General features: G+C 39.6%; 3 protein-coding genes across 4 annotated transcripts in view; 1 reads left to right on the top strand and 2 right to left on the bottom strand.

The window, feature by feature from the left end:
- Nucleotides 1–330: 330 nt before the first annotated feature.
- On the bottom strand, nucleotides 331–4,712 carry eva1c (eva-1 homolog C (C. elegans)). 2 transcript variants are annotated; one of them, XM_020598349.1, is made up of 8 exons: nucleotides 4,054–4,712; nucleotides 3,085–3,284; nucleotides 2,774–2,897; nucleotides 2,430–2,582; nucleotides 1,724–1,867; nucleotides 1,072–1,149; nucleotides 890–997; nucleotides 331–812 (listed from the first exon to the last, which is right to left on the bottom strand). In XM_020598349.1, exons 1-8 carry the CDS (start codon nucleotides 4,199–4,201, stop codon nucleotides 448–450), a joined length of 1,320 nt encoding a protein of 439 aa, XP_020454005.1. In that variant the 5' UTR covers nucleotides 4,202–4,712; the 3' UTR covers nucleotides 331–447. The 2 variants fall into 2 exon arrangements, with proteins under 2 accessions (XP_020454005.1, XP_020454006.1); XM_020598350.1 differs by having other exon boundaries at nucleotides 890–982; nucleotides 4,054–4,711.
- A 1,072-nt stretch (nucleotides 4,713–5,784) lies between these two features.
- On the bottom strand, nucleotides 5,785–8,738 carry haus1 (HAUS augmin-like complex, subunit 1). The gene is made up of 9 exons (XM_020598517.1): nucleotides 8,577–8,738; nucleotides 8,305–8,479; nucleotides 7,743–7,878; nucleotides 7,493–7,627; nucleotides 7,162–7,285; nucleotides 6,329–6,394; nucleotides 6,153–6,224; nucleotides 6,009–6,056; nucleotides 5,785–5,906 (listed from the first exon to the last, which is right to left on the bottom strand). The coding sequence occupies exons 1-9, from the start codon at nucleotides 8,595–8,597 to the stop codon at nucleotides 5,862–5,864; spliced, it is 822 nt and encodes a 273-aa protein (XP_020454173.1). The 5' UTR covers nucleotides 8,598–8,738; the 3' UTR covers nucleotides 5,785–5,861.
- A 1,048-nt stretch (nucleotides 8,739–9,786) lies between these two features.
- Nucleotides 9,787–14,253, top strand: part of mis18a (MIS18 kinetochore protein A) — a 7,496-nt gene continuing 3,029 nt past the window's right edge. The window contains exons 1-4 of the mRNA XM_020598484.1: nucleotides 9,787–10,125; nucleotides 10,726–10,792; nucleotides 11,202–11,324; nucleotides 11,922–12,024. Coding sequence (XP_020454140.1) covers nucleotides 9,876–10,125; nucleotides 10,726–10,792; nucleotides 11,202–11,324; nucleotides 11,922–12,024 — 543 coding nt within the window. The 5' untranslated portion in view covers nucleotides 9,787–9,875. The remainder of the gene's footprint in view (nucleotides 10,126–10,725; nucleotides 10,793–11,201; nucleotides 11,325–11,921; nucleotides 12,025–14,253) is intronic.

The raw sequence follows: 14,253 nt of genomic DNA, 5'->3' as shown, positions 1-14,253 counted from the left end.
GGAGTGAAAACTCAGAGGGAGTTTGGAGATGAGAGTAACTGTGTAGGAGGGTCCCTTTAATAAAACTGGAGGTATTGCGACAGATCACGCTCCCTGATGTGCTTCAGTTTTCTAATGAAAATGTTAGTTTCACTGATACAGTTGTTATGAAACTCCATGATGACGTACAGTAGTATTCTTGAACAGATGTGGCTCCTGTGCTGTTTCTGTCAAGACCAGTGAGTTGACCCTTTTCAAACTGAAACTCTAGCTTCATTTAGTGGTGCATGTAGTACAGCAGTTTTACATTCACAAACTGAATGCACCAGCAGAACAAACTGCTTTAACTGTTTTAAAAATTTAAAAAAAAAAAAAAAAAAAAAAAGTTATTTTGGCAAGAATCAAAGGCTAGGAGATCCTGCCGAAAATCCTGAAGGTGACGAACTGCATCCATGCGTCACTGTTCCGTTAACACGGACTATCATTCAGATAGCTATTCATCCAAATCTCCTGGATGATCATCTCTCTGCGCTCAATCCTCTCCGCACGTTCGGCCGCCTCGCTTGCAGCATAAGTCACTTCCTCCCAGCTGTATATCGTCTTCCTCTCTGCCGCTGAGATTAAAGAGCTTTCTGTTCCCGCTTCATCATCATCATCATCTTCTTCTTCATCTCTCTCCTTGTCCCCCTCCTGGCTTTGAGACTTGGGTGAGAGTCTGTGAGCTGTGAGGGGACATGCCCCACAGGTCACTCGGACTGATACAGCCAGCAGAGTAAGGAGAAGACCAACACACACGCTGGAGGTGAACAGCAGCGCTGCCATTTCTGGATGCTCTGTGAGATGTAATAAAGGATGGATAAGATGTATGTGTGCACTCCTAAGTGCATGCAAGCTTTTGAATACCGTTTACCTTTGATGTAGGCATAGATCAGGAGAGAGTGGCTCATCATAGCTCCTGCACTGGCTGGCCTTTTTGACCCTTTGGAGAAAGGCTCCCCCAGATCTGCAGAAGAAGCCACTGTGAAAATTCAAACAATGATGTGGAGAAGAGCCCATAAATAACTGGAACTGCAACAGATCACATGATGTTACCTTGATCTGTGTCCACAGTTGGAGATGAGGTGGAGTTGAATATGTTTGGATCTGCCTCCCTTAGTAAAGCTCGTGGTACTATTTGAAGTAGGACAGAATAGATGATCTTTTTATTGCTGTGGGCATGTTGATACCAGACTCAGTGGCAGTGTATTGTGACTTTGCAGAAACTAGATGGATTTACACTCAAATCATGAAAACCTTGTCCAGGTCTACATGGTTAACATTAGTTTGTGCTAGGTGGAGCCAACAGAAGAATTCTTTCAACACCAGGTTAAAGTCACAGCTCCAAATTATGATATGAACAGTGTTGCTGGCTGACCTCACTGGCATCTGTGGCAGTCATAGGAAGTTTAACAGGATGTCAGCCTCAATGGGCAGATCTGAGCTCAGTCTATTACTCCCTGCTACTGTGTCTGTGTTACTGGGTGTGATACGATAAGAACGGTTGATCGCTGAGATCAGCCGGTAATGATCCACAGTAGGAAACTGCAAATCTTCACTGTACATAATGAATGAAGCAAAAACAGACAAACATGATGTGAGCTTTCCATACTATTAAGTAAATTGGTTCATATTTTAAAACCTCTCTCTAGTTTATCACCAGGTTTATAATTATATTCTGTGAATAAGGAAGAACAGTAGGTCCTACCACAAGAATAGAGCACACTGAGGTACTTGCTGGTTCCTGGAAAGCAGGGGTCTCTAAAGGTCTGGTTGGAGACGGCAACAACGCACCTCTGTTTGCTGTAGCAGGACTTGGACACCAAGTGTACAGCCTCATGGTTCAGACACTCTGTAGGGATAGTAAAAGAAAAACTCTGAGGCAACCAATTCGACATAATCTGTGATTGTGTCTAATGCTCACTCAACTCACTGATGTGTGCTTCAGCTGCAATAGCTGGACCCTTAGTGTTTTGCAGGTGTCTGGTTATAATTTAACTAAAATTAAATCACATTTTTGGCAGCTACCTGATCGATTTTTCCCAGTGATATTTGTGCACTGATATGTTCGTAGATCTTTAACTTGTGTCAACAGCAAGTATCGTTCAAAGCTCTTGTGCCCCAACGCAATCCAGAAAACTTCCTGCATAGTACAACTTAATGAAACAAATTGTAAAATACCAAGAGGAAAGATATCAAAATTCTACACTGGCCCTTTAAACCAGTTTTTAAATTACTACAAGTTATTAACTACTGTTGATTAAATTCTAATTAATTCTTTCTCTGGTAAAGTGCTAAAAAAAAAAACATTTTCAGAGTACTTTTTAAAAGTCCTATAGTCCTAACTTTATTGTTCCCCTGGTAGAAGGAGTCATCTGTTAGCTATGAGAAAACTGTATATCCCTTTGTCTCACCAAATGGGGGTTGTCTTGTCAAGTGTGAGGGGCAGGTGTCAGTCTGGCCCAGACTTCTCCCATAGACAGCTGCATAGATGTTCAACAGCCTTGGGGGCTTACAGCGCAGGACCAGGGTCTCTCCCTCACATGCCACATGTCTTTTGTGTTCAGCTGTGTGTTGGGGAAAAGAACTGGGGTAAGGGGTGTGAGATTTCTGCATAGCTGTGTAGCCATTCCATGGTGATCCACCAGTACACGTGCAACAGAAACTGATGTAGAAACAAGCCAACTGGGAAGAGATATGACAAGAAAAATGGTTGTGACCAGGGACGAGCATGCAGGAAATAAGCTGCTTAACTCACTGGGTTTGCACTTGTAGTCCACATGGAGGTATTTGGTAGTGCCGGGACAAGGGTCTTTCCCAAATAGCAGGTGATTGACACGCAAACGGCAGTCTCTGTGGCTCTGACACTCGGACAGCAGCTTCTGCACAGCAAACACCAGTTTCATTACCAGCGCACGATGTGATGTTAAAAGCCATAGAAAGAAAAATGTACTTAAAGAATCAAATCAGATGCAAAAAAAAAAAGATGCACCCTCTGGCTGACAAATGGAAGACAGTGGACTGTGTTTTCACAAATCTACATGACCAATAGACAGCTAATCTAAGCACCTGTAGAGCAGTAAAAGCTGAACAACTGCGGTTGTGGGCTCCGAGTGGAGGGTCTGGGTCTGTCCTGCACAGCCGCGCTTCGCCGCGCCCATAGAAGGCAGATAGGATGGAGATGGTGGAGTGGCGTGGGCAGTGAAGTCGCAGAGGCTGTCCGTCGCACGCGTGAGCAGAGTGACTGGTGATGATCCTGGACAAGTAGTCTGTTACACAAAAGGCATCAGCTTGGTTGTAACACACAAGGAACACATACACTTTTTTGCATTGAGACTGTTTTTAAAGTGGAGACATGAGGTTTTACAGAAGTGGGTAATTACCAGAGAGGGAAGGTCTAATGAAAGAAGCTACCGAGTTGGAAATGTATTATGAAACCTTTTATGAACTCGATCCATAACATAGACCAAAAGTCAGGATATGTTCTGCCTCTTATGCTTTGATTTTCCTCATAAAGTTATTAAATCTGTCTGTTGTGAGTTCCCCAACTTTATGGAAATGCAAATCAAACTCGCTTTTTAAACCCAATTGGAACTTTGAAGCAATACTGCCTGACATTATTTTGAAGTTTGTTTTCTTGGGTCTACTGCGTCTGTGGTTTAGGATCCGATTGTCTGGACTCCTTGGAGCTATTTTTGTTGTCTCATGTGCAAGTTCCTGGGTGGCAAATTCTGCCAAGTGGCCTTCATCCAAATATGACCCTTCTTTGTTGCATGGTTTGTAGATGTGGTTAAGTTACTTCTGAGTCAAGGTAATTTGTTAGTTTTTTAAATCTTGGTATGTTTACATTTTGTTTTGTAGAAAAGAAATTTTGTAATGTTCAACTTACTGAAGCATATTAGTTGGACAGTTTAAATAAAATACTGGAATACATTTACACTACATCCTCTGAAGCCACACACCTGGCCTACTCTAAATAATTTGGAGAAGGTCTTGGGATAAATTCTTCCCTGTGATCTTTTAATTCTCCTTCCTTACTTGAGAAGTCAGCCAGTCCATTCCCGCGTCTAGTCCACAGGAGCAAAGTCAGGTAGAAGAAGCTGTGGCTCCACTCGAGTCCGTGGCAAGGACGTGTCCAGCCCATGACTCCCATCCCCTGACTCCCATCCCCTGTCCGTGGGGTCATATTAGACTCGAAAATTCACAGTAGGCTCCAGGGACGTCATGAAAGCTTCCCCAAAATGTAAATACGGGTCCGCGATATCAAGCCACATCTTTTTGTGGGGCACAACCTGAAGCGTGGTTTCTGAGAAAAAGTCCCCGCTTCATCTTTGTGTTTCTCTTCAGAGAAAGCATCACCATACAGTCGCTGAAACACAAAGCAGTACCTGTTTGCTGCTAAAATAGAGCAGCCCCCGGAGTAATGGACTCACAGCGGAGCTTAGAAATAGCAGCTGCGCAACAAGTTGCTGAAAACTGACAGACGAGATGGCCGCACCGACGCGTGGTGAGACTCCCAACCCGACTCGCCCACTGTTCAGCAAGCACATTTGTAAATGGACTCATGTTGAAAGGGATTTCCAGTAACAGCTGGGTGGGAATTATAGAGTGGGCGTGGCAGATAAAAGTATTTTAAAGGGGAGAGGGGCGACACGTTGCCGTGACGCAGCGCCAGCCCCGACGCCCCCGCTGGCTTTCTGCTTTTCTCCTCCTTTATAAACGCACAGGTGTAACATGCATAAGCATTTTTTATGCGGTAAAGTGTGTTTTTAACCTGTGTGAATTAGTTTCCCCCTCCCTGCACATCGATTGTAACTAATTTGTATGTAATTTATCTGATTGTCACCTGCACAAATAAACAAGTTTTGTTTCTGATCGCTATATTTGATTTTTTATAGGATTTGCCTGGGTTCATACAGCGCATTTGATTAGTGTTAGTGATGTTTTCAAGTCAGTGTTTTTTGTTGTTTAACCTACAGAGATCAAGCTTCAAGTGAATTCTTTTTTTAATCTGTTTCTTTTCACAAATTACTGACATGCTAAGCATGGTGCCTTTGAATGAAGCAGGGGGCCTACTGGGTAACTTGCTCCCAGGCCCACATCCATGACCCATTCCATGGTAACTGGTCAGTCTCTGTGTCAGACTGCAGCGCAGACCTACTATATTCAATCTGGCAGAGATGTTGGGGTCTCTACAGGGGGAGACTGGCAGGGGAGAGGAACTAAGATGTGATATTTTGCATATAAACTAGACAGTAGGCCCCCTAGTTGGTTCCATTCTTTGTACTTTAGCTTTAGGCTCTAAATCCCCTCTTATGTGATGTCATCCCTTCAAAGCACATGGAATTTTGTTGTCAATCTCAAATAGTGTCCCACACTTTGTTTTTAAGCAATCTGCAGTACAGATAACACAGATGCCTTTACACTTAGGATTAAGGTAAGAATGACATTAAAGTAATATGTACTGTATAGACAATACTATTACTATTAGTGCTCATTTAAAAACTATTGAATGCCATCATATAAATGTAAAGTGTTCATCTGAAAGGACCTCTTTCAAAGTTGAAATAAAATTAATTAAAAGCACATTGTGTTTCATGTCCATTTGTGATATTTCCAATACAATGAAGCTGTTCAGGTGATGCCTTATCTTTCTGTTTGGGCTGATATTTGGACTATGAATAAGTAAAACTTGATCAAAGAAAATTTCTCAGGATATGTTGAGGATGTGTGAGAAATGTACTCACGCATGATACCAAGTCACTTGAAGCTATTCCTTTATTATTTTTTCAAACACAGAAAATGTACAGTTCAAAATGAGAAAAAGTTTAACCCTGCAAAAATTGTCACTTGAAATCCACATTCATCTCAAGTTGGGAATCGAGTGCAGCCTGTAATTCAGGATACAAAATAGCATTAAATTATATAAAGTAAAAAAAACAAAAAATAAAACGCATCTTGTTCTTCATTGATCCAACTATTAAGATACTCACCAGTTCTCTTTTTGCTTCTTCTATTTTCACTTGAGCAAGTGATGGGCTCTGATGTGGTTTAGGAGAAAGAATTACTAATTGCAAATACAGCACATGTTTAGAAATATCTGAAGGCCAGTTCAGTTAATTTGGGATCAAACATACCGGGCTGAGGTCCATATAAGGCTCCAGTTTCCTTTTCAAGGGGATTATTTCTTGTTTCAGTGCAGTGACTTCCTGCAGAGAGAAAAATATGACACCTTTTAATCCGTGAAAGCAGACAGCGTTACATTTGCACTTCCATGGTGATGACTGTGGTGCATGTAGAAAAGTTGCAATACCTCAGCGAGCTGCACAACAGCCTGGTGGGTGACAGACCCATCCATGTTCTTGGACACAAGTTGAGCCTGTACAATCAATAGAACACAATTAAACAACCGACCAAGCACCACATCTGAGCTCTGTCATGGCCGCTGCTGCTACTGTGACTATAATTATTTGAATATGTGGTCCCTCCTCACAGTGATACAAAGGGCATTAACTGCTGGAGCAGTCCACAGCATCATCTCTGTTCCCTAAGCCAAAGGCAGTAACCTGATGCCCACATTAAACCTGGGTCAAATTGGGTGCATACAGCTCAGGTCTGTGGCAACATTAAGGTGTAAACAATGCATCTACAGAGCAAATCAGCTACAATAACATGCTTAAATTTTAACACCCTAAAATTCTTCTTTCCCATTGCTAAATACTTGCAGAGTTTCCATATGACACATCTCATCTTCTCAATCTTTCACTCTTTATATTGGCTTTAAGCCATTGGCTGTTAATGGGTATTTTTTTCTTAAATCTTTTTGTGTTGATTGGCATTCTCCTCTACTGGTGGCTAAGGACACCCATCGTTTATGCCTCTGCAATCTGCATACCAACTTGTCATCAGTACAGTTTGTTCAATTTTCTCATCCAGAGGAGCATTTCAACTAGATCATGAATATCTAAATGGAAAATGAGCAAAAAGGCATTTTTTTCCACCTTATATTCAATAGCGGTATATTGCACCATGTATAGACACCATCATGCATAATGTTGATAACATGTACAAACACCTGTCAGAGTGTAACCAGCACTATGCTGCTATTACAGATACAGGTACAGACAGTAAAACGCCACAACATACCTCTGCCCTCTCCCGTTTGATTCTTAGCTCTTTGGCCTTTGCTCTCACAAAATCCATGTTGAGCAGTCTCTCCTCTGCTTTAGCGCTCTCCACTGCCTGGGACTTAACAGTTTTGTTGATATCCCTAAAAACAATTAAGAACACTGGTTACAGATGAAGTACAACATGCAGCACCAAAAGGTTTATGTCTGTTGTGACTGGATTTTGGTATGCAATAGGACTTAAGCCCAGGACTTAAATGTATTTGTTTTTGATATAAAAATGTTACTAAGCCCTAGTGTTGTGTCATATATTGACATGTCTTAGTCATTCTCTACATCCATTTGCTTACTCTTGTAAGCTGCTCCGCAGCACCAGAGTAGCACCAAGTCTCCTTCTAAGGGCCCTGAGTTCCCGCTCAAGTTTTCTGTTCGACTTCTCTGTTTCCACAAGTTCGTTGGTGTGGTTGTTCACTGCTGGCATGAAGCTACACAATAAAATTAAGAGGAAAAAAAGTGTTTTCTGTGAAATCCCTTTTCATGTTTTTCTTCAGGGAAAATAGAAACAGAAACTACACTTCACCAGTGCAACAACCAGCCTACCTGCCCAGTGACGTGTCTCTCACTCCAAGCACCATGGCATTGTCCACCAAAGCACACAGGTAGTCAGCAGCAGGCTTTGCCAAGCTTGCACAGGACAGCCCAACACCTTGTAAAAGAACATCTTGGAGATGAGCACCTGCATGGAGAAAACAATTGTTTTGTTCAGTGAAATGCCATGTATACACTATGGGGTGAATTCATGGACAACAGCACCATTTTAGACTTGACTAATCTGTGAAGCCTGTAAAGATACTGAGTCTAGCTGTAGCCAGTGGGGGGGAAAAACAAAACAAAAACAAGGAGTTCTGCAACAGATGGCGTGGCCCCCAATGACCATAAAGCCCAGATCTCAGTATCATCGAGTCAGTCTGGGATTACATGAAGAGACACAAGACAGTGAGGCAGCAAACTGCACATTGATATTCCATTAATAAGCTGCATTGGCATATCATCATAATGAGCAGTGTCACTATGTTAATAAGTTACTGCTCAACATACCTGCGGTAGCATTAAAGTTAGACACTTCCACTGCATTTACCTCTGCTGTCTTCCAGTTACTCACCATCAGCTTGATACTCTGATATTTTCTGCTTGATGTCTTCAATGCAGAGAGCTGTTTCACTGCACCTGGCTTCACTGGACTGAACCAACTGGTACAGTATGTCCACCGTCCTGATGTTTACCTCAAACTGTGGCACTGGCTGATCTCCAAACACTGTGCTGAGCCAGCTGTTCACCTGAGGACCAACATGAAACTAGAGGATAAACAAAAAACAACAACGGCATTCACCGCATTAACTTATAACGTGACGACGGCAAGACAGCGAACAGTACCTTCTTAATCTTTTCACACATGGCAAATAAAACAATGAACTCTTCCCCTAAAGTCAGCTTCTTCAAACGTATAACTAGTTCTGCAGTGCGAAATAAAAACAAAAGATATACGTTTCCCGCCCCTAAAATTATTCAAACAACTTCCTAGTTACCAGCCAATTAGAAGACGAGAAAACTGTCCTCGATACTTCCGGTAACACTAAATTCACAATAATTTATATTTTATAATCAAATGTAAAATAGTAAAAACAAAGGTTATGACGATTTAAACAAATATAAGCTAAATATGTGATGAATTAATATGTTAATTTATCTGGTCTAAGTTTAAAAGATGATGTCAAAAATAGACCACTATAGCCTAATTACTGAAATCATTTTAAGACATTTTAAAGCAGTGTTGGAAAAAAGTTCTCCAATTATTTATTTGAGTAAAAGTAGAAATACCACAGTGTAAAAATACTCTGATAAAAGTAAAAGACCTGAAGCTGTTATTTAAGTAAAAGTAGCCTACAAAAGTATTTGTGTCAAAATAGTAATGCAGAATGGCACATTCCATTTTAATGCACTGACTATCTTACTGCTGGATTAGATTGCAATTACTAATGCATTACATCAGATTTAATGTAAAGGTGGATATATTTTTAAATACCTTAAATGCTTCTAACTTGAAGTAGGCTATTGCTGGGAATCTTGTGAATGTGCACCAAAGATCAATATTAATTTATGAATATTATCGCAATTAATATGATTGTGAAAAGTAATTAACTAAAGCTAGGATAACAAATAAAAGTAGTGGAGTAAAAAGTAGGCTACAGTGTAGCCTACGCTTCTGAAATGTAGTTGATCTGAAATATGAACATAGTAAAGTAGCACAGATACCTCAATGTTTTAGGCCTACTTAAGTACAATATTTGAGTAAATGTAGCTACTTTCCATTTTATTAGCTCAAGATGAAGATCAAAGATTTTTATTGTCAATTCATTATATGTGAAGGAGATACATAAAAATCGAAATACTGTTTCTCTCCCACCTAATGTTGTGGGTACAGATCAAGCATACATAAAACTCATAAGGGATTTAATTCGTTGTCTTATGGAGACAGGATCAATAAACAGTGTGTAATTGTTTATGTATTTTTACTCCAAGTAAATTAATGTTGTGATTCTACACTCCGCTACAGCAGGTGGCGATATGCGCCCAATTCGTTGGTTTCGCGAGCTACAACTAAACAAAAAGGAAGAAGATATTTCACTGTGAACCAACCGCGAAAGTTAAAAACATTTGGAGAGCGTAGGAAATATGGCGGCGAAACAAAAATTGTCAAAACACCGACAGAAAAGTGTGGATTTCATGAAGGTAAATACTACGTTTGAAGCGCCCAGCTTTGACTCTGCTTTCATCGAAGGAAAATTGTGTGGCGAACCAGAGGAAGAAGAGGACTGTGACGACGGACCTGTGGTCTTCATCTGTGCAAAGTGCAAGGTTCCTGTTGGGGATTCAGTGTCCTGGGATGGAAGTGAAGACAGCCAAAACCAAATAAGATTGAAGCGTGAGTTGGAGCTTTAGATTACTTGTTGGTTCGGTTTTATTTTGTCATAACGCACTTGTCAAAATATCCAAAAAAGGGAAAAGAGAAAAACCTGGCTTCACTACAGCATGAAACGTACTTAAGCATGGCCCGATTAGCTTCCTGGGAGGTCTGTCCTATGTATAATTTCAAGAATCTTGTCACAAACCCAAGGTTCAGATTTTTGCTTAACAGGAGCTACTGTAACTTCCTTAAACAAATTACCGAACATAAACCAGAGCTCATAAATATTAGGTAAGCTGGTCCAGACAGCCATTGTTTTTTTTTAATGTCCAGACTGAATACTCATGGTTGAGAGAGCAACTTCCCAGAAGATATCACCACTTTGGGGATATGTAATGTTATTCACATGTTATGTCATTTAGTATATACTGTTAATATTATATACAATTTAGTTGGATGTCCCTCACCACCAAACTGAAAAATTAGTGCAGTGTAAAAACATAGGTTGACTTAAAAGTCTACTAGAATCTTGTGTTCAGGTGCAGTCGCAGAGGCTGGGAATTTATATTTTATCTTATAAATACAGTGCTGCTGATATCTGTGATGCTTTGGTCTTAGGTGTCACAGACAACGTCTTGGTTGGGAACGACAGTCGACTGTATGATGCAGGCAAAAAAAATCTCTGGTAAGATGACTGATGTACTGTCTTATTATCAAAAATAGAAGTAATGGTACAGTATATGGATGCAAAATGTACTGGAGCTCAAGATACATGATTAGATGTCCCGATTACTGAGACTAAAGACCATGAGTACACATCATATCTTCTGCCAGCAGTTTAATGCTTTTAACCATGACCACAATTATCTCAGCCCTTGACCAAGACATTTCAGTTGACCAAACTTAACCATAGCTTTATTATAGAGCTGGATAGGAAATTGCTCAAATCTGTTGTTTTAGGATGCACTGGAAAATTGCTGACATATTGTTATATGTGTACGAGTGCTTGGATTAAATCTGTCTAAATCATTGTTTCATTTTGACTAAACCATTCCCTTTTTATATTCTTTAATGTATAATTTTTTTGTCCGCAGTCTGATCATGGATCTCTTCTGTCAAGGCTGCCACTCTGTGCTTGGCATGATTTATGCATCTACCCCTAAGAACCTGGATCACAAGAGATTTGCATTCTGCTTCAATGTAGCAGACATTGACAGGTATGTTCAGGGCCTGAATGTTTAAAGACATGCATGAGTACAAGTGTTCAACCAACAGGATCTAATAAACAAAATCATATAACTGTATTGTGGAAGAATTTGTAAATACTCCTTGTTGTACTATAAAATGGAATAAGCATCAAAAGCATGCAGCTTCTCCTTCATTGGCTCCAGCTCTATCTAATATCTGAAAAGATAAATTGTGGTTTTATTTGTATATAGACTCTGTAGAAGTTTTTTATTTAACTTGTTACATGCCTCTAAATATCTTATCTTGTTACAGGTTTTATAGATAGTCAAATTTGATACGGTAATTGAATTTACCAAGAAATACAGTGGTGGTGTGGTTAAATGCATAAATAATTGAAAACCAAGCCCCACATGTTTTTGAATAATGAATCAAAACAAAATGAGATAACCTGAGAATCATGTTCCAAAACTAAAAACCTTAATTTCTAAAGCCAGCAGTGCAGTATTACACCACAAACCAAGGTCGCATTTATGGTGGAGATATTGTATTAACTTTTATTAGCTGTACAGGTGTTAATGGTGCTTTTCATCTTGCATCCTGGTGTTATACTGTTGTATGTTTTTCAGCTACGTGCTTGGCTCTGCAAACCAGATGTTGGCAGCAGATGGCCCCAAAGAGCAGCCGGTCACACTGGAGTACAGAGGCATTGTGGAACAACAGCTGACAGAGGTGCATTAGTGTTTTTCTTTGTTTGGCTTGTCTCTTACTGTCTTGCTGTGACATAAAATGGTTTTATCCGCTGAGTCAAATGCCTGCTCTAAAGCTCATTGCAGTGTATAGCCATGACTGTTTTTCTAAACACAGGTGGAGTTTAGTCTCTAAAATTGTGTTCTTGATGTGTAAAACGATGAAAAATAAGAACACATTATGCCAGGAGTAACAGTTAATGTCGTGCTGACAGTAAAATTCACACAGCTTACAGGCAGGTCTTTTCTCGATGATTATCAGTGCACAGGTTGTACTGATGATGACATCAACTTAGTTCGGGGAAGCCCTCACTGCTCTGTCGGGCACATTCGTATATCAGACATTACCTCATCTGTCCACATCATCCTCTCCAAACAAATATATTTTTCTTGCACTTTTAAATAGAGTAAAATTAAATATGTGTATTTTCTAAACTGTGTATATATATTTCTGTATATATAAGTATTTTTATTTTCCTAATGAACATTCCCTTTTCTTGTTTACGCATTCTTCTTTCTTTTGTTGTTCTCTCAGCCTTGTTTACTTATCTTCTCTTTGCTTTACGGAGGAACATTGTACAAACACATTGAGAGCCACTGTACCAGAGTCAACTTCCTCATGTGTCCAACACGCACTTGGCCAATAAAGCTGATTCTGATTCTTTAGGATGCAATGTTAATATCCAAATCTGTTTATAATTTTATATATTTCATCTTTGAAATGTTTACATTTTGAAGGATCACATTATTATTATTAATGTGAAAATCTACAGGAAACTTGCAGTTTTACTAGAATAGTGGTGATTCCCAACATTTTTTAAAATCATCCTTTGTTTAAAATATATCAACAACCACAAATTGGCCAGTAGGTGGTGATAGCACGCAGGAGTACCTGCCAGCCCTCCCACACTCTTGCACCAGGGACAATAGATGTGATAGAGAGCATGCTGAGGAATCTTTGTTGGAGGAAAAACATGTTTTGATCATGAAGGGTCTATGTCATTATAGCTGTATGTATGAATGGCTTTTGTCCTACTTGCCTGTGGACTGAGTTTCTACAGGTGACAATTGATCCACTGTTTCATGGGTTGTTGTCTGTACACCTGTGTATTTAATACTGGTTGTACTGCTTAAAAGGAAGGAAGAAAAAGGAAAAAAAACTCCTATATGTGAGCAACATAACATTGGATGTACTTTCAAGTTCTTATGGATATTTAATTATCTGTGTGTATTAGCTCACCATGTACCCGTTCATTAGTTTGTCTGTGACTTGTTTTAGTATGTTTTCTCTTGTGTTCCACTGATGTGACCCCTCATAACATAACAAATGAATCCACTCTTCAGTTCATCTCTTGAAGCCCAAATCACTGCTGTGCTGCCACACAGTGTATCACTGAGACAATGGGCAGCAGAAGGGAACTGTAATAATGAAGGCTTACCTCATTTTGCCTTTGGTTAATATGTAGGTTACCTCTTAAATCCACCTCATCAACTGTGTTTAGTTTCAACATTAGTCGGCTAAAGATTAAGCTGACTGTGGCTATATACTAATTGTATTAATTTGGTTAGCGAGTGGCGAGTTGTAGCAAGATTATAAAGGCCTTTGACTGGGTCAAAATTAAAATCACACAATCTTTCATCATATGTCTGTTTACATATATCATTAAACCTTTTTCACTCAGAAATTCTACTTTAGTTCCTTTCAGAAATTATAGAGATAGTGAATAAATGTGGTAACAAAACATCTAGTGATAGTGATGGCATCACTATGACAACTGTTAAATGGGTAATTGAGGGGATTTGCAAACCATTAACCCATATTTTTAACATGTCGTTTCAACTTGGGCAGTTCCCCAATAATATGAAAATAGCAGAGGTCATTCCACTGTACAAATCTGGTGATAAGCACAACTTCACAAATTATAGACCGGTTTCTCTGTTGTCACAATTTTCAAAAATCCTGGAAAAACTCTTTAATAACAGATTAGACACATTTATTGATAAACATAAAATTCTCTCTGATTGCCAGTATGGTTTTAGGTCGAACCGTTAGACATCTTTGGCCATTACCGACCTGATGGAGGACTTTACAAGTGCTATGGATGAGAGGAAATACACGATACGAATATTTATTGACCTAAAAAAGCATTTGACACAATCAATCATGAATTATTAATGGACAAGTTAGAAAAATATGGGATCAGAGGAATGG

Source organism: Monopterus albus, unplaced genomic scaffold, assembly GCF_001952655.1.
Source record: "Monopterus albus unplaced genomic scaffold, M_albus_1.0 scaffold38.1, whole genome shotgun sequence".
NCBI classification, from domain to species: Eukaryota; Metazoa; Chordata; class Actinopteri; order Synbranchiformes; family Synbranchidae; genus Monopterus; species Monopterus albus.
The sequence above is the reverse complement of the archived record's forward strand: the minus strand, read 5'-3'. Positions and strand labels throughout refer to the sequence as shown.